Consider the following 25176-nt stretch of genomic DNA (forward strand, 5'->3'; position numbering starts at 1 on the left):
TCTGGTTTAATGCCATTCCAGACAAAGCAATAACAATACTGCATGTTTATTTATCAGAAAACCAAACTAGTCTCTCACCTTCTTGTTGCATAACGGGCTGGTATGTGAGGTACGACTCTTCTTGGCCTGAAAAATATTAAAAACACACAGTTAACTCAATGGTCTGTTTATGTGTTTATGAATCAAAGCACCACATCACCACGGCAAAGGTTACACAAAGAGGATGGCCAAAAGACACAAACGCAACACTAGAGACACACAAGTTTGGCTATAACTATATAAAAGTAAGTGAGACCATGTTACACAAGGTTTGAATTGAAAAGGTATTTAATTTTGTATACAAATATATAACACACAACTCAAAATGATGTGTTTTCTTATTTTTTAACTGCTAACACATAACAAATTCAGATCACTGTTACCTTTTATGTTTTTGAAAATGCTATATTTTATTGTAGATTTAGGATTTATTGTGAGTCTCCCTTCCCTTTACTCCCTGCACTAAAACACTCCCCCTTCAGAGCACCGCTAATGAGAAAACTGCACATCGCATCAGGTTTGTGAAGTTATTGTGTACAGTTTTGTATCATGCTTTTGTATATTTATGGAGAATTGTTGTGAGCACTGGACAAGATATTCAAGTTAACTGTAAAAAGGGTTTAAATAGGGCCCGGGAGAGATCACTAAATGACCCATACATGCATGGATGACATCTAGAAAGTCTTCAGGCATGTTTTTGGTGAAAGTGGAATGTTATAACTCCATAGAAAGCTAAAAAATCAGAAACAATTGCTGGGTTTCAGATAACAGAACGTTCTAAAGGCCAGAATACAGATGGGGGCAGGTAAAATTAATATTGTTCAACTGCAGATTTTTGTTGTCATACAGCAGGTCTTGGGTCGAGTCAATAATAGAAATGATCAGGCGTCATATTTGGGAATTTACTTTTCCAGTATTCCATTGTAAAGTGCAGTGTAATCAACAACACACATTACTGAGACTAGTGTTGTAGTCAAGAGCGCACTATTTGAGACCAAGACCAGTCCGAGACCACAGGGTCCCAAGACCAAGACGTCTGAGAGTTGAGATCAAGACTTTAAAGGTCGAGACCAAATCCATTCCGAGACCACAGAGTCCCAAGACCAAGACCTCCGAGAGTCGAGACCAAGACGTGACGAAGACCTTAAAGGTCGAGATCGAGACAAGACCGAGACCACAGCCCATTGAGACCAAATCAAGACCATCTTTGTCATTTCCTACATTTATTTGTATTTTACAGTTAATTTGGCTCATATATACTGTTTATATATATTTTTTTTATTTAAGTCTATCCATTTGATCTGGTTAATGTTTATGTAGACTTAAAATAAACCAAGCAAACTCCACTGAACTTAAACACTCTGCACCCCTTATCCACATCTTGAGAATCCTTTCTTTAATCCCGCCTCCACTGGTACTTTACAGAAAACAACTTCAAAGTTAATCAAGTGTTTTGTTTTTCAAGTTCATAACATTTACAGTTACATTCTCTTACTGGTTTTGTAGTGATTTAGTCTCTGCACATTTACGTCTGTAATGAAATATGATCACACTCATCAACTGTCAGACCTCAAGTGCGAGACAAGGCCGAGACCAAGCACCATCAAGACTGAGACAAGATCGAGTCCAAATGCGCTCGAGTCTGAGACAAGACCGAGACCAAGCTCCATCAAGACTGAGACAAGATCGAGTCCAAATGCGCTCGAGTCTGAGACAAGACCGAGACCAAGCTCCATCAAGACTGAGACAAGATCGAGTCCAAATGCGCTCGAGTCTGAGACAAGACCAAGACCAAGCTCCATCAAGACTCAGACAAGATCGAGTCCAAATGCGCTCGAGTCTGAGACAAGACAGAGACCAAGCTCCATCAAGACTCAGACAAGACCGAGTCCAAATAAGCTTGAGTCCAAGACAAGACCGAGACCAAGCACCATCAAGACTCAGACAAGATCGAGTCCAAATGCGCTCGAGTCTGAGACAAGACCGAGACCAAATAAGCTTGAGTCCAAGACAAGACCGAGACCAAGCTCCATCAAGACTCAGACAAGATCGAGTCCAAATGCGCTCGAGTCTGAGACAAGACAGAGACCAAGCTCCATCAAGACTCAGACAAGACCGAGTCCAAATAAGCTTGAGTCCAAGACAAGACCGAGACCAAGCACCATCAAGACTCAGACAAGATCGAGTCCAAATGCGCTCGAGTCTGAGACAAGACCGAGTCCAAATAAGCTTGAGTCCAAGACAAGACCGAGACCAAGCTCCATCAAGACTCAGACAAGACCGAGTCCAAATGAGCTCAAGTTCGAGACAAGACTGAGTCCAAATGTGCTTTAATCCGAGACAAGATCAAGACCAAGCACCATTAAGACTGAGACAAGATCGAGTCCAAATGCGCTCGAATCTGAGACAAGACAGAGACCAAGCACCATCAAGACTGAGACAAGACCGAGTCCAAATAAGCTTGAGTCCAAGACAAGACCGAGACCAAGCTCCATCAAGACTCAGACAAGACCAAGTCCAAATGTGCTCCAGTCCGAGACAAGAATGAGACCAAGCTCCATCAAGACTCAGACAAGACCGAGTCCAAATAAGCTTGAGTCCAAGAAAAGATTGAGACCAAGCTCCATCAAAACTGAGACAAGATCGAGTCCAAATGTGCTCGAGTCCAAGACAAGACCAAGACCAAGCACCATCAAGACTGAGACAAGACCGAGTCCAAATGCGTTCGAGTCCGAGACAAAGACCAAGACCAAGCTCCATCAAGACTCAGACAAGATCGAGTCCAAATGTGTTCAAGTCCAAGACAAGATCGAGTCCAAATGTGCTCGAGTCCAAGACAAGACCAACACCAAGCACCATTAAGACTGAGATAAGACTGAGTCCAAATGTGCTCAAGTTCAAGACAAGACCGAGACCAATCTCCACCAAGACTGAGATAAGACTGAGTCCAAATGTGCTCGAGTCCGAGACTGTAAAAAAGCTGTCTCAAGGCCAGTCTCAAGACCAAGACCCATCTCGACTACTACGACACTAACTGAGACCTACTGTATTTGCTGAGGTGAGATTCAAACTGGAAACTTTCTGGTCATTGACATTTCTTTACTGCTTTACACGTCATAAAATGTCTTTCTTGTGTCAAACTGTTCAAGTTTTTACACATTGATTTAAATATATCCTCCTGACGACACGGTGTTATGGGCGCATTACCAGCTGCTCTACACTTCTGCCTGAGGTGAGAACACGAGCTGGAGGAAAAGTTTAAAATAAAACACAAAAGCTCATTTCAGGCTGATGTTGATCTGAGATATTACACTTTACTGTGGCTTTAAAATAATTTACTGTCTTAAAAAATGAAAAACAGATTGCAGATGTCCAAAGTTATTCCTCATTTACCTTATTCATTCTGAGATTCTAATTACTCACTGTAATAAGTTTATAAGAGCTTTTCACTACTTTCAGAGGAGAAATTTTGCCACCAAGGTAATGTTAACGACAACTAGCATGTTAACCGTGCACTTGCTGATTCTCTGACAATATAATGCTTCATAATTAGATGCAGACTTTACACAGCAGACTTATTTTGACCTCAAGAGCTGCTATAAAATGTATGTGTACTGTGGCAAGGCAAAGATTTAGAATTCTTGTAGAAGTGCATGTGAGGAGTAGAGTCTCTAGGCCATTTAAAGTGACAGGTTACACTAAGATTTTAACACAAATTTGACATTTTCTTCACCAGTTTGACCATTTATTAGGTTTCAAGTTTTACTTCCTGGGCCAAAACTCCTCTAATGTACACAGAAATTATTATTTGACTAATAAAACTATAAGAAAACACCTTTAATTAATTAACAAATTAATGTTTAAAGCATGAGAAAAAATGTGTTTATTTCGTGTAAATTATGCCAAACTTTTGGACAGAATTCTCCCCAGTGTGATGTCTATAATGTAGGACAGGGGTCTCCAACCTGTAGCTCAGAAGCAGTGTTGCCATAGTTATTTTGAAATAGTAATCTGACTACTGACTACTGATTACTTCTTTAAAAAGTAACTTAGTTAAGTTACTGACTACTTGTTTTTAAAAGTAAGAATACAAGTTACTTAATTAGTTACTTTCAGAGGCGTCTGATCCCCCACCCCATTCTTGAAGGCAGACAACACTTCGTGGCCAGCACAGACGGTACAACGAACTTTTATGTTGCCAGCTTATCCTTAGCTGAAATAAAATCTAAATAATGTTTGTATTTCCAGCTGCAAAAGTCATAACCTCTCTCCTTCCATTGTTTACATCTGACTCGAGGAGGAGCTGAGATGACGTAACATCATAGCAAACGTGTCACGATTTATACGATCATTGGGGTCACATAACCCACGTCGAAAAGAAATAAAAATAAATCACCTATGTCGCCCTAAAACGCAAAAATAGTAACGCACAGTGTATTAGATAAGTAAATTAAATCTGACTACTGGTTTGGAAATAGCACTGCGTTAGACGACTCGTTACTGAAAAAAGTAATCAGACTACAGTAACGAGTTACTAAGTAGTGCATTAGTGGCATCACTGCTCAGGAGCTACCAGCAGCTCTCCACCTCCTTCCAAGTAGCTCGCCAAGGTGTTTCGGAATTCTATGTATTATGCATAATAAGTAAATTTGATTAATTAGCATTGTAAATGTTTCACTGTGATTCCCAACTCGGCGCACCAATAAATGGATAATGGTTTGTGTTTTATAAGCATCAAGCTGTTCCTCATCTAAGGCTTGCTGTAGCTCTTATATTTACTCAGTTTCTTTGCGATTGCTGGAATATGCAGCTCTCTGGCATTTTTGTTTCGTAAAGGTAGCTCACTGGAGACAAAAGGTAGGAGTCCCCTGAGGTAGGACTTTCTGTGGGAAATAGAACTCTCTACTTCCTGTAATAATCAACATATTTTGCAACTTTTCTTCGCAAATTGCTTCTTGATTTGTGTAAAACTATAATTTATATTTACAACAGGTTTTTCTGGTGGAGGGTCTGTCACCTGATTGTTTCTATGGATATGTCATTGCCGGGGACATTAAACAGCTCTACGGGAAAAAAACAGACATTCTGACTGTGAGCGAGGTCGCCTCTCCACAGATCTGACCTGTGACTTGGTCTGGTTTGGTCTTGGGTTGCAGCTTTGCATTGAGAGTCTATCAAATGCTTTTCTTTATGGAAATACTATTGCTTTGTCTGGAATGTTTCACAGTAGGGCATTAAATCTTTCTTTCTATCTTCATGGAAACCAAACCAGTTCAAGTTACAGGTCAGAGCTGTGGAGAGGCGACCCCGCTAAAACCACCTGTAATTGAATAAATGTAAGATAGAGCTGTTAATGTTATATGATATTATATGTGATATATCCATGGAAACAAGCAGGTGACAGACCCTCAAACAAAAAGTTACCCAGTGCACCTTTAAGTAGAAAAGAGAGGATTGTGAAAAACCTGTCATGCGCACTTTAAACATAAACCTTGTGTAATGAGGTCAGAGGTCGTCCAAAGACAGGGAGAGACTTACAGCAGCTACTTTCACTATCACTGGTCCCTGAGGTGACCAGCTCTGGAGGCACAGACAGAGGAGTGAGACACAGACTGCACAGACAATCACGTACACAAACATAAAGATCCACTACGCAACTTTTCTGCTTATCGTTTTGTCTGGAAGGTTCCACAGTACATCATTGCATTGTCATTGCAAACCTCATTACATCAGGTTTGCAATTACTACAAAATTCAGCAGCACGTGTCCTGACGAGGACCAGAGGGCGGGACCACATTACACTGGTTTTAAAATCACTGCATTGGCTCCTGTGAGTTTCAGGATCAATTTTAAAGATCTTTTACTGTTTTTAAATGTCTTAATGGTCTTGGGCCTTCTTATCTTGCAGAACTGCTTTTACCCTACGAACCCTCGTGGACCCTGCGCTCCTCCAGCAGCAGCTCCTGGTCATTCCCAAAGTCAGGACACACACTCACGGAGAGGAGGCGTCTGTCCAGTTCTACGGCCCCTTGTTTATGGACCTGCAGCCGGAGGAGCTCAGGGCCAAAGAGAACGTTTGTGTTTTTAAGAGTAGGCTCAAGACCCACCTTTCTAGCTTAGCTTTTGAATGAAATATCATATTTTTTACTTGTTTCTACTGTACACATTTGATTATATTTATTTATTTTAGGCATATTTTTTAGGATATCCAGTGTTTCCTCTGTAGGAGCCTCTGCATCAGGAGCAGAGGTCGGCTGTAGCTGTCGGGTCTGTCCCGTGGGCTCCTGGTGGAGGGTTGGTGCTTTGGGCTTCATCTCTCCCCTGGCTCCTGTGGTGGTTCCTGGTGGTGGTGGACGTCTCTCTGCTCCTGATGTAGACGGCTCCTCTGATGGTGCTTTCTCAACTGGTTCACCTGTATTCAGCCTCACATTTTACTATGTGTCGTTTAATGTATTTTTATGTTAGCGCGTGTGTGTGTGTGTGTGTGTGTGTGTGTGTGTGTGTGTGTGTGTGTGTGTGTGCGTGTGTGTGTGTTTGTAGCTGTGGGGGTTGGTGGGTGGGTGGAAATGTGGGATTGTTTTTAATCTCTGTAAAGCACTTTGTGTTACATTTTTGTATGAAAAGTGCTTTATAAATAAAGTTTGATTGATTGATTTCTAGTCAGCATTTATTTAAATGTAGGTGTTTTTATTGGTCAGAAAATATCCGCAGTCTTTCTATAAGTGGGCTCACCTCACCACAGATCTGACCTGTAACTTGGCCTCATGGTGACAGCTACTTTTCATTGAAACATGCTATACAGTGGAACATCCCTCGGCAAGGCAAAAACGTCTCCTTATGAACAAACAAGGTGGTGTCGTGCAACCAGAAAAGTTACGCAGTGCAACTTTAACTACACATAAAATTACATACACACATTTATAGACAAACAACACACAACATGTTATTTTCTATGGACACTTTCAGTCTACACAACACTGATGATACACAACATGGTGAATACTTGTGAGCGCTGTAGTTACACGCAGTGACCAGCAGATGGCACTGACAGTAGAGATACATACCTTTATCATCTCCGTCCTGAAAAACAAAAAGGAAATACTCATTAGACCCAGAATTAATGTTTTTAATTCAACAAAATAGCTGTTTTCAAGAAAAACTCCTGCACACTGTCTCACTCCTGGTTTTCTTGATAAGATGTTTTGGTCCCTTCAGGTATAAGCCCCTTTCCTTGAATGAAACCTGGAACCTTCTTGTTGTGAGGCATGGTGCTAACTACTCTACTACTCTACTCCACATACCACCACGCCCCGTTCTTCACACGCCAGGTCTAAACTTTATTATAACGTGGAGTTGAGAGCTTTAGGTGATCTCAGAAGGTGCTTGTAATGTTCTATTATGGGAGCGTTTTGTCACTTAGTCAGACGTGTGAACAAACAGCAGCCCAAAGAGCGACTGGAGTCATGAGATCAGCTGCACCGCTCTGCACTCACACTATTATGTAAATAAAATAGAAAGTTTAGTTTTCAATTGTTTTTGTTAAAGATTTTGTCTTCATAGAGCTGGTATTGTTTCGCCTTGAATGTTTTCAAAGTATGGAAACATTCAAGAAAATGAAAAAACAACTATTTTCTTCATTATTTATCTCCAAAACCAAAATGAAAAAAACAGATAACAATTCGTGTTTTTTTTTCCAGTTTTCAATTTTGTGTTTAAATGGATAATGGAAAAAACTGAACCAGGACTAAACCAGAACTAAACCAGGACTAAACCAGGACTAAACCAGAACTAAACCAGGACTGAACCAGGACTAAACCAGGACTAAACCAGGATGAACCAGGACGAAAACAGGATTAAACCAGGCCTGAACCAAGACTAAACCAGGTCTAAACCAGGACTTAAACAATACTAAAACAGGACTGAACCAGGACTAATCCAGGACTAAACTAGGACTGAACCAGGACTAAAACAGGACTAAACCAGGACTGAACCAAGACTAAACCAGGTCTAAACCAGGACTTAAACAATACTAAAACAGGACTGAACCAGGACTAATCCAGGACTAAACTAGGACTGAACCAGGACTAAAACAGGACTAAACCAGGACTGAACCAAGACTAAACCAGGTCTAAACCAGGACTTAAACAATACTAAAACAGGACTGAACCAGGACTAATCCAGGACTAAACTAGGACTGAACCAGGACTAAAACAGGACTAAACCAGGACTGAACCAAGACTAAACCAGGTCTAAACCAGGAATAAAACTGTACTAAAACAGGATTAAACCAGTACTAAAACAGAACTAAACCAGGACTAAAACACTGCTAAAACAGAACTGAACCAGGAATGAACTAGAACTAAACCAGGACTGAATCAGGACTAAACCAGGCCTAAACCAGAAATGAACCAGGACTGAACCAGGACTGAACCAGGACTAAACCAGGACGAAACCGGTCTCAGTCCTGGTCTCAGTCCCAATCCCCCGACAGTCTATGCGGGCGCACCTCTGGGCCCACCCAACACTCAGTCCTGGTTTAGCCCTGGTTTAGCCCTGGTTTAGTCCTGGTTTAGTCCTGGTTTAGTCCTGGTTTAGTCCTGTTTTAGTCTTGGTTCAGTCCTGGTTCAGTCCGTATGCGGTGCAAAAGTCCGGCAACGCAGTTTAAGTCACATAAACTGGAAACGGCCGTTATGTTTTTTCCATTATCCATTTAAACATAAAATAAAAAAACTGAAAAAATGAATTGTTAAAGTTAGTTGCTTTTTTCATTTTCTTATTTTTGGTTTTATTTTGAAAAACAAATGAACGAATGATATACATCTACATGATTAGTGGTGTCACCTGCTTGTTTTAAAGGTGCATTGTGTAACTTTTTGCTTGTGCGTCCGTCACCTGCTTGTTTCTGTGGATGTCATTGGTCTGCCTGGAATGTTCCACAGTATGACACTTAACAGCTCAAGTTAAAATTTCTACTTAAATTAAGAATATTTTTACTTTATTTGAGTGGATTCAACTTGACAAGTAAAATGATCTACCAGTGGAGTGTGTTTTTCTTAATTCAAGCAACATTTGATTTTATTTCTTATCATAAGTGCAAAGACTTGTTGTTTTTTCTTATTTTAAGTGTAGCAAGATGTATTTTCATATTTTAACTACAAAAAGTCTTATTCCACTGGCAGATCATTTTACCTGACGAGTGAAAGTTTACTCAAATCATGATAAAACTTTCTTAATTCGAGTCATCTTAACTTGAGTAGATTTGGATTTTTGCGATGTATTCAATTCCAGGTGGATTTATAGCTCAAAAATGCCTAGGAAAACAGACGTTCAGACTGTGAGCGGGGTCGCCTCTCCACAGATCTGACCTGTAACTTGTCCTGGTTTGATCTCCATGAAGATAGAAAGGTTTAAAAGCAAAAACATCTCCATGGAGAAAAGCATTTGACGAACCTCCACTAGAAAAGTTACACAATGCACCTATAATCAGTGTTGGGGAGTAACAGATTACATGTACCGGAGTTATGTAATCAGAGTACAAATTATGAGTAACTGTTTTCAGTTACAGTTACTGTTTCAGTGAGTGGTAATTGGATTACACTTACTTTGTTGAAATAAATGGATTACACGGCGGGATTTTCCTGTTTTCACATTTTGGGCTATATCCCCCTTTTATATATTTTTTCCCCGTAATTCCACTCATTGCCGGACACTAAACCAGGTCTAAAACCAGGTCTAAAACCAGGACTAAACCAGGACTAAACCAAGACTAAAACCAGGTATAAACCAGGTCTAAAACCAGGACTAAACCAGGACTAAACCAGGACTAAACCAAGACTAAAACCAGGTATAAACCAGGTCTAAAACCACGACTAAACCAGGACTAAACCAAGACTAAACCAGGACTAAAACCAGGTCTAAAACCAGGTCTAAAACCAGGTCTAAAACCAGGACTAAACCAGAACTAAAACCAGGTATAAACCAGGTCTAAAACCAGGACTAAACCAGGACTAAAACCAGGTATAAACCAGGTCGAAACCAGGTCTAAATCCAGGACTAAAACCAGGACTAAAACCAGGTCTAAATCCAGGACTAAAACCAGGACTAAAACCAGGACTAAACCAGGACTAAACCAGGACTAAAACCAGGTATAAACCAGGACTAAACCAGGACTAAACCAGGACTAAAACCAGGACTAAAACCAGGACTAAAACCAGGACTAAACCAGGACTAAACCAGGACTAAAACCAGGACTAAAACCAGGACTAAAACAGGATTAAAACCAGGTATAACCCAGGACTAAAACCAGGTATGAGCCAGGTCTAACACCAGGTCTAAAACCAGGACTAAACCAGGACTAAACCAGGACTAAACCACGACTAAACCAGGTCTAAAACCAGGTCTAAACCAGGACAAAACCAGCAAATCAAGTAATCCAAAGTATTCAGATTACGTTACTCATTTTAAGTAATTTAATAGATTACATTACAAACTACATTTTGGGGTGTGTAATCTGTAATCTGTAGGGGATTACATTTTAAAAGTAACCTTCCCAACACTGCCTATAATTGAACGAATGCCACATATATAAGTTTAATGCCATATAGCGGAACATTCCAGGTAAAACAATAACTTCTCCATAAGATAAACAGGTAGATAGAAACGATTTCACAGTTTAAACATAATTCTACAGATTCTAATTCATGTAAAATGCTAATTAGAGATACTCACAGATCTGTCCTGAGTCTTGTTCACTCTGACCGTCTTGAGTCGCGACCTCTCTTTCTTCTCAGCTCTGAAAAAAATATATAAAAAATTAAAGTTTTAAACGCATTACAAAACTTTTATAAGAATAAAACACAGTGACAATAATTGAACTATGGTGTTGCTGTTGCTACGGTACCCAGGGGTTTTTCAGATGACAAAAAAAATCACACACTTGAATTCATTTCCACTTGTACAATCACCACATCAGACCTGGGACTAAACTGGGTCTAAACACGGCACTAAACCAGGACTAAACCAGGACTAAACAAGGACTAAACCTGGAATAAACCAGGACTAACCCAGGACTAAACTAGTATTATACCAGGACTAAACAAGGACTGAACCAGGACTAAAATAGGACTAGACCAGGACTAAACCAGGACTAAACCAGAACTATACCAGGACTAAACCAGGACTAAAGTAGGACTAAACTAGACAGGACTAAACCAGATAGACTATAAGGACTAAACCAGGACTAAAGTAGGACTAAACTAGGACTAAACAAGGACAATACCAGGACTAAACCAAGACTAAACTAGGACTAGACCAGGACTAAACTAGGACTAAACAAGGACTAAAGAAGGACAATACCAGGACTAAACCAAGACTAAACCAGGACTAAACTAGGACTAAACCAGGACTAAACCAGAAATATACCAGGACTAAACCAGGACTAAAGTAGGACTAAACTAGGACTAAACAAGGACTAAACAAGGACAATACCAGGACTAAACCAAGACTAAACTAGGACTACACCAGGACTGCATCAGGACTACACCAGGACTAAATCAGGACTAAACTAGGACTATACCAGGACTAAACAAGGACTAAACCAGGACTAAACCAGGACTAAACTAGGACTAAACCAGGACTAAACCAGGACTAAACTATGACTAAACTAGGACTAAATGAGGACTAAACAAGGACTGAACCAGGACTAAACCAGGATTGAACCAGGACTAAACCAGGACTAAACTAGAACTAAACCAGGACTAAACTAAGTCTAAACCAGGACTAAACCAAGACTAAACCGGGACTCAATCAGGACTAGAATGGGACAAAACCAAATCTACTTTAGTATGTAAACTCAGCCAAAACCAGGACCAAACTAGGAACATTTTAAATTTAAAGGTCATATATTATGCAAAATTGATTCTTGTGAGATTTTAACCATGTTATAATGTTGTTTCCTTCTCAAAAACATGATATCCGGCTCGGGCTGGCTTCAATCACTGCTCTGTCATACACTAGATCGGGCTCGGACAGAAAAATTTGTCCCGATCCACACTCAAGTCTACATCTCCAAAGCTCTGTTCCACCTTGTGATATCCTGAAGTGGTAGCTTTCAAGTTACAGCTATCTTTTACGTTTTGTTCAGTAGAGATTGGCAATTCCAAGGCTGAAATCATGCAAATGACTCTACTGAAGGTGTGTGAAGTTTAAAAACACAGTGTAGCACTTCCTGTATTACCACATGACATCACAAGGTGGAATACAGTGCTTTCCGTTTGAGAGAAGAACTCATACATACACATAATTTGTTAAACATGAACAAATTAAATGAAACACAAAGCCAAGTATGTTTTTGCAGAGGAAACAACATTATAACAGATCAGAAAACTGCATAGTATAAGCCTTTTAAGTTTATATTTAACTCTTTCCCCCATGAAGACGACATTTGACGATCCCCCGTGTTTCCTTAATGACGTGTTTTGACTCCTCAGTTATATCACTAAAGACGTGATTTGACGACCATTTAGAAACAGTTCCTGTTTTTCACATGTAAACAGAGACTGTGATAGGTGGGACCACTACAACCCACACTAGACTGACCAATAGAATTCAAGGATATGTTTTTTCCAAAATTAATCAAAGTAGTGACGATTGTAGCTTCCAGAAAAAACACAACACAAAACATGTGCAATGGAAAGATCGCGGCGCTGTGTGCGCACAGTTTTAGAAAATAATGAGGAGCGGTTGTATTTTATGGATAAGTTTAGAGAAAGTGACTTTTATAGATTTCAAAGTGATGATGAAGTTGATTATAAAGTGGAAAACAGCGATAGTGACGAACTTTCAGAGAGTGAAACTTACGAAGATGAGAATGCTGCTGATGCGTCTGTGTGGAGTCCTGCGATATCCAAACAAACTATCGAGGACTTTATACTCGATTATGAACCAAAATTGAAACTGAAATCTGGATGTTGCTCAGGCGAGTCCTTTTGAAATATTTCAGTTTTTTTTTCCAAGATGTGATGTATGACAGAATCACTACAGAAACAAACACTTAAGAGGAGCTCTGTGCACGAGAAAGTCACAAAGATGACAAATACTGAACACCCACTGACAGGGAAGAGTTTTATTATTATATTATTATATTATAATAAGCTAAATGAGTTGAATAAATTAAATGAAAAAAAAAAACAAATTAGGTGCACACAGGTGTACAACAGGTAAAAACACTTGGCTGTACTGTATCTGGTGATATGAAATCTGTTTAAATACTTTGACAAATATATTTTTAAATTTTTTGTATAAATATAGTACTCAGAACATGCAGATATCAGATGCTGAATGTAGGTTTTGTTTTTGATTTTGCACCTGACCAGGTAAACTCTCATTTTCAGTGAGCTGTTATAAACCTGTAAATGAGTTGAATCATATTTAAACATTCATAAATGAAGAGTTCAGAGTCTAAGGTTTCCAGAGAGACCAAATATGTCTGTGTTACAATAAAGTTCATGAGTGTGAAAACACACATCCGTTTTCTTTTATGCAGTTATGCTCTATGGGCAGCCCTAGTCATATATGTACGGGTTGTTCCTAGTGGGCGTCCAAGGGGGAAAGAGTTAATGTTGTTATAACTGGATCACACATTTGTCCTTTTGTCCATCGTCCATTACTTTTTTAGGTCATCAAAAATACCAAATACTGAGCGCGTACTGACTTAGGAACCATCTCCGTTTCAAACCTTACATTTTGCATCGCCCAAAATATTGTCGAAAACTCAGATTTAGCTGTAACAATAGCTCTCAGTTTGCTAATGCCACAAGAAGCCACCCACTAAACCCTATGCAAATGTAACACAGAAAAATGCAAATCTACCCAGGCCTGAAGCTTAAACAGGAGCAGAGGAGTCTAATCCGCTCTGACAACTCCACTCACCGTAATCCACACAACAGGGATTTCCACACAGACGGGTGTTAAGTGGTCAACTGTGCAGGGTTTTGAGTGATTTAAGTGATTTCGAACCAATCATAGACTCTTTATATATATAACGGACATAGGTAACCCAAACCCAACCCACCAAATAGGAAGTGACCTTGGGCACAGTTCCGGCTCCATCGACTCCACTTCATTTTATATTGTAAAATTGTTGCCAATCGTAATTTTGGTCTTAAAATGTCCGTATGACCCGATCAACACAATCCTGGTGTTTTTCTTTTGCAATTTTTACGTGTATAAATCCCTGTTCCTAATATGGACTTGGCTCCAAACTCGCTCCTGTAAATGCTAGTGACTAACTGAAAAACTGCTGCTTAATATCAGCTAGATTATGACTGTAATGTTATTAATGAGAGAGACTTGTTTAACACCACCTCATTATTATTGTAGTTCCAGATAAATCAGTTCTTTATGGTCAGACTGCATTAAAACAAAGCTTAATGTCTAACTTGAGCAACAGAGCCACAGACAGAGCAGTGGAAAGTTTGTAACATCAACTGTAAAGTATTGATTACAATAAGGTCGTCTGAAACCCTCTAATATGAAATAATGAGATTTATTTATTTATTTATTTATTTATTTTTTGTTTGAGATGGTAGAGGGGCCCGGTCGAGCAGAAGTAAACAACAAGGCCAAAATTTCAAGTTAATGCATCTGATATAAAAATGTATTGAACAGATACATATGTACTCTAGTTTATGAAACTGTTGACCTTTTTTCTGTACCATTTTTGGTTCTAAAGTTCCATATGTTTTAAACAGACCATGTATGAAACATGGAACAAAAATTATTTCCCAAATTTCAAAGACCTGCAAATCATGTCAATAAATGGATGTATTTCATCATATCTTGTGTTATTCCATCTTTGAACTGTTGATGAAGGTACATGATTTAAAAAAAAAATGTATTTAAAATGATAACAATTTGCTTGGAAGGACTGACATATTTTATAGAAATAGTTTCCTTTCATTTTGAAGTAATATTAAAGTTTTTGGAAGAAAAAAGCGACAAATTATGCAAAATCATGCACCTTCTACTTGTTTGCACAATTTTCCCTCCGTTACTTTTCCTCCGTTACCATGACCTTTCTTAATAAAAAATCTCATGACTCAAAAAGTAAGAGGTTTTTCAACCTAATCTTGTACCATATGGTAGAAAACTATATGAAGCAAATATTCAAACCAGTTTGTTAAGGATATGTAAGTGAGAACCAAGAGTTATCACTGTTTGTGTTTATTGCCCAAAAAGTGCTGCATATTTCATTCCCTCCGTTACCGACATGAGTTTTTTAATTTTTTGTCAACAACTTGAAAGAATATCACAGGTTTAACTTGACCCTGTTGGAGTGTTAAATCTTTCCTACATTCTGATACTTTACTTATTTCAATAGTCCCTCTAGTTTCTGAATAAGAGACATTTGAATGTCAAAAATCTGCCCCTGTTTCCCTCCATTACCGCTTGACCGGACCCAGAGGTAGGAGACATAACACTGCAAATTTCTCTGATCTGGCCAAGATTTTAAAACTTATCAGGTTATTCATCTTGTTTTCAGATTTATGATCTACTCACTAGTTCTGAATTGGTTGTATAATCTTAAAAATTGTCATATATATTTCTTCAATGACTGAACTAGTCAAAAATCTTACACTTAGGCAATAAATGTTTAAAATAAACTACAATCCATTTACAATTATGACCGTTTTCCCCATAACACTTAACTGTTAGTTTTTAGATTCAGTGACACAGATTTTCTCGATACTCAAGTAACGTATTTTTCAGACTATAAGTGGCACTTTTTTTGATAGTTTGGGTGTTTCCTGCAACTTATACTCCGGTGCGATTTATATATTAAAATTTTCACACTGACAGCCGTGAGAGGCTCTAGTCTTGTGTGTCAGTATCTAGTACTACTATTACTCCTGTACCACTGTCACTTCACACTCTACTGCATGTCTCCTGCAGAAAAAGCCACTGTCTTGCTGCAAATAGTGAAATATTCAGCCGAAAATGGTAATGGAGCAGCAGAAAGAAAGTTTGGAGTGAGCAAGAAACAACAGAAAGTGAGGATGGAGAACACAGCTTCACGGCAACCAGGAGGATGCACCATGAAACTTTCCTGGAAGTCACTGGATGAATTTACAAAGCCTGAACCTCACTGACAACCGAAACCATCCTGTCGGGATTCAGAAAGGCCAGAATAATTCTAACTGGAACTGATGCTGAGTCTGACGACAACCACACAGAAGAGGAAGCGGTGCTCTGTTTACCTCATGGATCTATGGTTTATCTCCAGAGGTCGCGCAGAAGTGACACCGAGGATGAAGAATTCAATAGATTTAGTGATTTGGAGTGAGATCGTGAGTTTGGTAAACTTATGTTATGTTGTTTATGCTATAATTATCTGAAGAACTGTTCATATGTTACAGTAACATATTAACGCCTGTTCAGTCTGTTGTTCTCTGTTCTGTTGTTATTACTATACTTGTCTTTCAAGATGAAATGTTGCTTCCTGGTCTCTGATTTAAAAAAAATACATTTCCCCAAAAGTGCGATTTATATATGTTTTTTTCTTCTTCATTGCGCATTTTTTGGCTGGTGTGACTTATACTCCGGAGCGACTTATAGTCTGGAAAATATGGTATGTTTATCTCAAACTTAGCCTCCATAAACTTTCCAGCCCATGAACATTTACCACAGTCTGCTTCATTCTAGTCTAGAGGTCATTTATTTTAAGAGAACTTGTCAAGTCAAATGATCTTGCTGCATGGACAGATAATTTCACTACTTCTAAGTCATTTTCTGATAGATTTAAGTGTTTATATCTTACATCACAGAGTGCAGTTGCTGTTTTGAATTACAATATTGAGTAAAGAATTCAAAATAAAGATTAGACGGATGAAAAAAAGCAGGTTACAAAAGGAAGGGAGTTATTTTGTGAGACTTTATACAATACTATACAGACTATATATGTAAGTGTAGGACTAAAAAACAAGTTGTTACCACCAGGGGGCGATAGTCTAATCTCCTGTGTCCATCAGTAGAGAGGGAGGGCCACATGAGAACCTTTAAGACCATTGGTGTAATTGGATTTTGATGAACATTTGTGTCTCAGTCCATTTCTTGTGTTTTTAGGGCCTTCTACTTTTATGAAGATAATGTTTCAGCTCCATAGTTCAGAGCTCAGAGTTGGGTTGCTGTTACTCCACACTGAGAGGAGCCAGTTGGGTTTCAAAGCTCACATGAAACGTAAATGGACTGTAAAATTTGCCACATAAGTGTAGACAGAGCCACAGTCTGAGCGCAGCAGTGACAGAAGTGGTTTAAAGTGATTCCCAAACACCCCAGGCTTCACAGACTGATATCAGGACAAGTTGGAGTAATGAAGATTGAGAAATGTAGGATGTTTTTATTGTGAAGTACGAGCCCTGTTTCCACTAGGGGTGTGCCGATCTGAAACTGGTATTATATTTCATCGCAGATACTGAAAAAAATACAAAATGGATTCAAACAGTACATTTACCTGACTCTGATCGATACGAGATTTCATGGTCCTGTTTTGGTATTTGATTTTCAACAGAAAGCTGAGAGATTGACACAGACTTGTTTAAGAGCACAAATCAGCTCACCTGTGAAGCTAACTGTAGACACTGCTCTGTCTGGAGCTCTGTTACTCAAGTGAAGACTTTTGCTGCATTCTATTCTGCTCGGGACTCAGGGAAAACCTCCACCTCGATCAAATCGGGGTTACAAAGCACAACTTGTCTTTTAGTCATTTTAATGTGTTAAGTTGGTTATGTGGAGAGAAAGTGCTTTCACATCATTTGACAGCAGACAGAAGTTGTTGTTGTTTTTTTTTTCTGAACATGTAATAGTAGGGTGACCATGGGGAGGTGGAGCCTTGACATTGAGCTACTCTCACTTTGCAACCTGTGCACATGACCTCCCACTTGTCCTGACCCTAACAAAAAACAGAGAATTTCTTGTACAAGTCATTGTTAAATGCACATTTGCATTTCGGCATGTTGCAGACTGACCGACTGTTTGTGTCTGCTCGCTCCTTCTGAGTTGCACAGAGCTACGAGAGACACTCAGTTTAATGGCCTCAATGAACGGTAATGAAAACCCGGACATTTGCATCACTTAAAAAAAAACAACCCGGACGCCCAGGACAGGACACAAAAAACTGACATGTCCGGAGAAAAACGGACGTTTGGTCACCCTATGTAATAGTCAAAGTGCCATAACTGAGTTGCCAACAGCTAACATTAGTTAACAGACTGTATTTATTAGCAGGAGCTAGCGACGTTACATTAACCTTTCTTGGACCTCCATATTTTTCCTGATAATTGGAATGAAACACATTTACAACAGATGTCGGGAGAACTGACTCAGATTTATCCACTACCGACATTTAATAGAATGCAGCATTAAATCTGAGTTTTACGACATGAAACATGAATCTGACATGACAGAATTGACTTAGATGGAAGTACAACAAGTGAGCTGATTTGTGCTGTAAAACAAGTCCCTCTCAAATAACATGACAGTCACATGCTAGATAGCATTAACCAGTAGTTTTTCAGTTACTCACTCTCACATTTTTGTTGAAAATCAAACATCTAAACATGGTTTTCATGGATGCTCATATTGATCTCAGGCTCCTGAAAATGTGTTGCTTAAATCCATTTTGTATTTTTGTTGAGTTTTCAGAGAGTCTAAAAAATGTATTGGTAAATGGTCAAATTTTTATATAACACGTTTCTACCTTCAAGGCACTCAAAGCACTTTACAACAAGGAACCACTCACACATTCACACACCAGTGTACACACACGCTAGGGGCGAGGTAGGTTAAGTGTCTTGCCTAAAGACATAACGGCAGCATTCATCTGTAGGAGCTGGAATCACACCAGCCAACCTTCAGATCAGTGGACAAACTCTCTACTACCTGAGCTACTGTGGTTATTGAGTGTGTTTGATAATGTGTGCACTCTGTCTCCATGGTAACTGCTGAACATTCCACTACATAGACATACATGTAGAACCCCTCCCTGCAGCGTGACAATGAGTGCAGGTCTGTGTAGTGTTTGAGGGTATACAGGCAAGAGCGGCCACTCGGACACAACCATTAAGTGTAACATGAGTACTGTAGTCCTGTTGGTATACATGTCGGCGTACTGACCTCCTGCGGCTGGGAATGACCCCCACCTCGGGGCAGTTGGGGGGAGGGGGGTTGAGGTGCCGTGCGGACCACCACTCCTCCTCTCCGGCGCTGCTCACGTGGAGGATGTCCCCGAATCGGAAGCCCAAAACCTGGCCCGGGGCGCTGGAGTCCCCCTCGGCACCATCGAAATCAAACAGCGCTCTGTGGAACAACAACGACTCTGTGAGAAATTACCATCGATTAACAATTCAAAACTACACATTTTACACTTCAAAGTTCCTGTATTAAGCATATTGACTCTTTTGAGTTTTAAACCATGTGAGAATGTTTTTACCTCATAAAACATACCTGGAGTTGTGTTTTCATTCATGTTTGAGTAACCCTTTATTATTATTATTAGTCTGTCTATATCTCCAAAACTCCAAAACTGTTCTGTTCCCCCTTGTGATGTCATGAAGTTGTAGTTTTCAAGGTAACAGCCAACTCTGGCCTTTTATTCAACAGAGACGGGCAATTCCAGGACTGAAATCATCCAAATGATTCTCGTGAAGGTGTGTGGAGTTTAAAAACAAAGTGGAGCACTTTCTGTATTACCACACAAGGTGGAACAGAGTGTTTTCAGTTTGAGAAAAGAACTCAGCCTAAATATGCAAGATGTGTGTGTTAAACAAGTGTGAATGAAACAAAACACAACTTAAATGTATGTATTTCTTTGTAAAGGGACAGCACATACTAATGAACATTACAGTGGTGCGTGTGCATGAGACGGGCACAGACCCAGTCAGTTCTGTCATGGCACATACAAAATTCTATATTCCTGGTGCCTCTGCTGGTGTGTACTTGCATCGCGGGGTTCTGGAGCTGTTTTATGGTCACATACATAACTTCTTCCCACACTCCTCTTTGCTGCCTGTAATGAGGTTAAGATTGCAGACTTTACCCACACGGGCAGTACTTTTAAACACCACGGGTCACAGACTGGCTCAGATGCCGTCACAGACATGTACTTGTACTGTCCTACTCCAGGCTTCAGCAGCGAAGTGCAGCCCCACCTGGACACGCCCACTTGCGCTAAGCACTAAGACTGGGGCAAGATACGGCCCATTATTACTCTGTGTATATTTGAGCCCTTCTCGTAGGAAATAAAAAAAAAAATCCATCCACATTCACATTCATAATCCACATTCACCAAGACAGGGAGGCAACGCCGGCGGAGTTACGCCATGATCTGCAAATGGATCGTGGACACCTGGGCTAAGGATCAGTTTCAAGTGCCGTCCGTTTGTTTCTCTTTATGCGTCTTATAATCCGGTGCAATTTATGTATGAAAATAGACAAGAGAATTCAACATTCTTGATATTTAGCCTTATAGTCTGAAAAATATGGTATACTTTATATGTTAAATCACACTATGACTCATTTACAAGAGAAAAGTTGGATAATGGCGTTTATAACAGGAAGCTAAAACAACTGAATAGAATTTTGATCACAATGGGAAGGAGGAGCACTTTCTGGATTAACACCTAATGACATCATTCAGTGGAATCATTTGAGTGTTTTTGTTGTCAGTTTAGAGTAACATAATAGTGTAACAAAGCAAATGCCTTGTCATGGTTTATATAGTAAAATTTTCCCATAATGTTGTCTATGTTAAATCTGAACTAGAATTGTTCAAATGTGATTGGAGTTGTAGTGTGTGTTTGAAATAAATGTAAAATGTAATTACAAATAACATTTTCCAAAGCCATAAAAATAAAACAACTGTAAAGAGTTCGAAATATCTTTTAAGGAGAGTTAAATTATGTAAACAAATCACAATATCACGGTCTAGACTAGTTTAAATATTGGATGTGGTCCTCAGAGCGATTCAAGCCTGGGTGAGTGTGTGGGGGAAATAGAGCTGAAGTAATGATTTCCCTGAAGTCCCTGAACGCATCATTTCATCAATAAAACAAACAGAAACGTGAACGCGACGCTAAAACCTTCTCATTTATAAAACAAGATCAAAAGTCCAGACTCATACCCAACCCAATTGTGTAACTCGTTTATCTTCATGGAGGCCAAACCAGACCAAGTTACAGGTCAGATCTGTGGAGAGGCAGTCAGAATGTCTGTTTTTCTAGGTGTTTCTGAGCTATAAAACCATTTGTAATTGAATAAGTAGAGCTGTTTAATGTCACATTGTGGAACATTCCAGGCAGAGTAATGACGTATCCATGGAAACAAGAAGGTGATGGACCCCCAAACAAAAAGTTACACAGTGCACTTTCAATATAGGTTCACTTTCGTTAAATAAACATTAAACATTGTTCAGCTTCCTGTTATATGGTGCCATTTTGAGGCCTGACCATTCAAAAGATTTTGTTTTGAATTGTTAATTGCTATGGTAACTGTCCTAACTTTTCCTCATTCTGAAACCAATGGACTGACTTTGCAGGTTCTCCCTTTTTTCTCCTGTTTTTCCTCCATCACCCTTCAAAATATAATAATCCTCCAAGATCTGAGCTCAGCTTCTGGAGATGACCCACTGCTCTTGACTGACTCTTACGGCTTGTCTCCATGGAGATGTTCCACAGTGTAGCATTAAAATGTTCTGTTCTGTTCTCCATTTATTCAGTTATAGGTGTTTTATTGCTAAAGCAGGGGTGGGCAGTTTTTTTTTTGTTTGTTTGTTTTTTTTTCCCCACATGGAACATGAGGAACAGCAAATATTGTGGAGGGCCGGGCCAAAATGGTTATCTCAATTCAACATAATATTCATTGTTATAATAATTAATTATAAAAAGCAGTAAACAGCATCATTTTGACGAGCTGGTAAGACTGGTAAGAGTTTCTGTTAGGACTAAGCAATGAAAAATGTCATCACCTTTAAAATAAAAGTAATGCAGATTTAGACCTTAATTTAATTTGTAATTCCAAATGAGCTTAAAGGGACAGTCTGGAATTTTGGACATAGACATTGTTTACTCATTGCTGCCAATGCCATAACCAAAGTATTGTTTGCACATACTCCATAATTAGATGTTGATTCATGTTACGTTATTTCACGTTGTTGTTTTTTTTTACCCTCCTTCCATTTAACATTGCACTGCAGACCGGTTGAGTAAACAAAAAAGAGGCGAATGAAATTTAAAACCTTTGTGAAAAAATAACACTTGACAACATAATTTAAGACTTTTTAAGGCCTTAATTTAGGAACATGAAATTTAAGACTTTTGTAAGACTTTTAAGACCTCGCAGATACCCTGTATTAGTAGCAGGCTAACTATGGCCATTGACATGCACTAGCCTAGCACCAGCGACCTCTGCAAATACAGGGACTGGATGGAATATTTCAAAAAGTGTCTCCACACGTCTCCAACACTCTGGCTCACTAGGAAATGAGATGCTATGTCCAAAATTCCGGACTGTCCCTTTAAACTGGCTGGTCAGAGTCAACCAAAGGGACATATATGGCCCGGGAACTGGACAATGCCCAGGTCTGTGTTAAAGGAATACAGTGAATGATGAGGTCTTACTGCTGAGTGTGGTCTCGTCTCCACAGATTGGTCATTTATTTAGATACGATAAATCTGTGGAATATTCTAGGAAAAGCAATAACATCTCCAAAAAAATATGTAGTGCATATTTAACCATTAACAGAGAATAACATGAAACCTGCAGTTGCCAACTTATTATCTTTATAAGTTGGGTTTCTACCAGCGTTAACTAACCTGAATTTGACATCCATTTTCTGCCAATGTTTTTTGAAAGTAAAAATGTGAGATGTTCCAAAATACTGGGAAATCAAATTATCCAATCTCAGTTTGATTAAATAACCTTAGAAAGCGCTAATTTCATTTCCTTGTACTTGATGCAGTGACTGTGTGATCAGCATTTCACACAATGTAGAATCTATATCTGGTCTTCCCTTGGGCTCTCTCCCCCAACCCCCCGTATATTACCTGACAACGCTTACATTTCTCCCAGGAATTAGTCCAGCACAGGAGCGTATGTGTACACAGTGTATGCCCTCTTATGAAACTCAATCAACCACACGCAGGTAAATTAAAAATAAAGGGTCCATATTACACTGTTTTCTAATCAATGTTATAATGTAGTTTCCTCATCAAGAACAGACCTGGAGCTGTGTTTTGTTTCATGTTTGACGCACAAACCCTGCATGATTTTAGTCTTGGAATTGCCTGTGTCTTATGAACTAAAGATAAAAGGTAGTTGTTAACTTAAAAACTCTAATCATTTGTAATTTAGCGAAACAGACGACACTTGAGATTGATCCTTAGCTCAGGAGTCCATGATCCACTGGCAGATCGTGGCGTAGCTCGCCTGGCGTTGCCTCCCTGTCTTGGTGATTGTGGATTATGAATGTGAATGTGGGTGAATAATTTAAGTTTGTTTTGTTATTTCCTATGAGAAGGACTCAAATATACATTGAGTAATAATGTGTTTAATGCAGCTTTAACACATTTGTTTACATTTTACAGAAATGAAATTTAAAACCACATGGCTCATTTGCATAAACTTTATGTGCTGAAAAAAAAACAGCTTGTTCCTTGTGCGCTGATGTGGTCAGTTTCTGTTGGACTTTTGCTGGACTAACTCTGCGAGGCTCCTGACTGTAGTAGCTGTAATATTCCAATAAGCCATCAAGCAGTGCGGCTTCGTAGCTTACCAAAATTGTACTAAAACATTTTGACAGATCTTTGAGCGCAGTGTACCACATAAAATCGGTTCTAGATCAGTAATCACAACCAGAATTAATGCAAAAGGTGCATAAGGCGCACTGTCGATTTCTGAGAAAATTAAAGGGTTTTAAGTGAAGAATTTCAAAAGTGTACTGTGAACTGAATCCTGATTTAAACACATCAAATAGCAAAACTAATCACTAAAATCCCAATTTTTTTTTTCTTTCAAATTTTGTTGCCCTATTATACTTAACATTCTTAACAAAATACCACAAATACATGACCCACCCCTCCTCTTTTACATTCAATGAGGGACACTCCTAGTTAAAATCACATATCCACCATTTCAAGGTTATATGACAGAAACATGATAAATCGCTGTGGTGTGAGAAGGTCCCCTGGTCTGCTGTCACGCCGGGTGACCAATCAGAGCGCGCGATGGAAGAGGAGGAGGCGTGTGATTGGTCGGTGAGGAGAGCATTGAAGCATTAAGAGATGTACTCTCGGTGGGGATGTCCACGAACAAGGTGACACATGATCCACTGTACTTTGGGAACAGCTGTGTTTTTCTCATAGTGTTTTACATGAATCTCACAAAAGGGCTTTTATCATTGCAATACAAGACATAATAAGGCCTATATGATAAATCTGGGACAGCATTTAGGGTCAAAAATGATTTATTTATGTATGATTGTGTATATGTTAGCAATTAGTATGCTTTGGAGATGGGGTTTGGGTGTAATATTTTTAATAATTCATTCAATGGCCTATCTAGGGTTCAGAGTGATTAAAAATAAAACACTGTGGACATAGCTGTAAACAATTCAAGACATCGTTTGAGTAAAATGTGTTCTCAAAATGGCGTCTATAATAAGAAATTGAAAAACAAGAATACTAAGCACAACGCTAAGCCATTTTTGATGTTTTAACAATGTTTTTATTTATAAGAACCTATAGCTATTCACACATGTTTTATATTTCTTGCATTATATTTAGTCTGTCTCCCTCACCAGGGATGGTGAGGCTGTGTAATGTCATTAAGTGATAATCCAGTAAGTGCAGCTCATTGTTTTTGAAATTCTCACCCCATTCAAGAGCCTCATTCTGTTGATTTTAAGGCTATTGTTTTCAGGCTCATTCATTACTATATTTTTTATACTTAAAATCCTTTAATTTTCACAAAAATCAACAGTGCGCCTTATAATCTGGTGCGCTTTATGTATTAATTCTGGTTGTGCTTACTGACTCCGAACTGATTTTATGTGGTACACGGCTCAAAAATCTGTCAAAATGTTTTAGT

The 25176-nt window shown here is 39.1% G+C and overlaps 1 protein-coding gene across 3 annotated transcripts in view; it reads right to left on the reverse strand.

Annotated features, from left to right (window-relative positions):
* LOC110164226 (disks large homolog 1-like) overlaps nucleotides 1-25176 on the reverse strand; it is a 406356-nt gene that overhangs the window by 10546 nt on the left and 370634 nt on the right. For 2 of the 3 annotated variants that reach the window (XM_055165342.1, XM_055165340.1), the window contains 5 exons: nucleotides 19210-19392; nucleotides 10768-10831; nucleotides 7104-7119; nucleotides 5578-5619; nucleotides 79-126 (listed from right to left, as the gene is read on the reverse strand). In XM_055165342.1, coding sequence (XP_055021317.1) covers nucleotides 79-126; nucleotides 5578-5619; nucleotides 7104-7119; nucleotides 10768-10831; nucleotides 19210-19392 — 353 coding nt within the window. The remainder of the gene's footprint in view (nucleotides 1-78; nucleotides 127-5577; nucleotides 5620-7103; nucleotides 7120-10767; nucleotides 10832-19209; nucleotides 19393-25176) is intronic. The other variant, XM_055165341.1, reaches the window with a different exon arrangement.

Source organism: Boleophthalmus pectinirostris, unplaced genomic scaffold (assembly GCF_026225935.1).
Source record: "Boleophthalmus pectinirostris isolate CB_2022bp ecotype Guang Dong unplaced genomic scaffold, ASM2622593v1 HiC_scaffold_7, whole genome shotgun sequence".
In the NCBI taxonomy this organism is placed as follows: domain Eukaryota; kingdom Metazoa; phylum Chordata; class Actinopteri; order Gobiiformes; family Gobiidae; genus Boleophthalmus; species Boleophthalmus pectinirostris.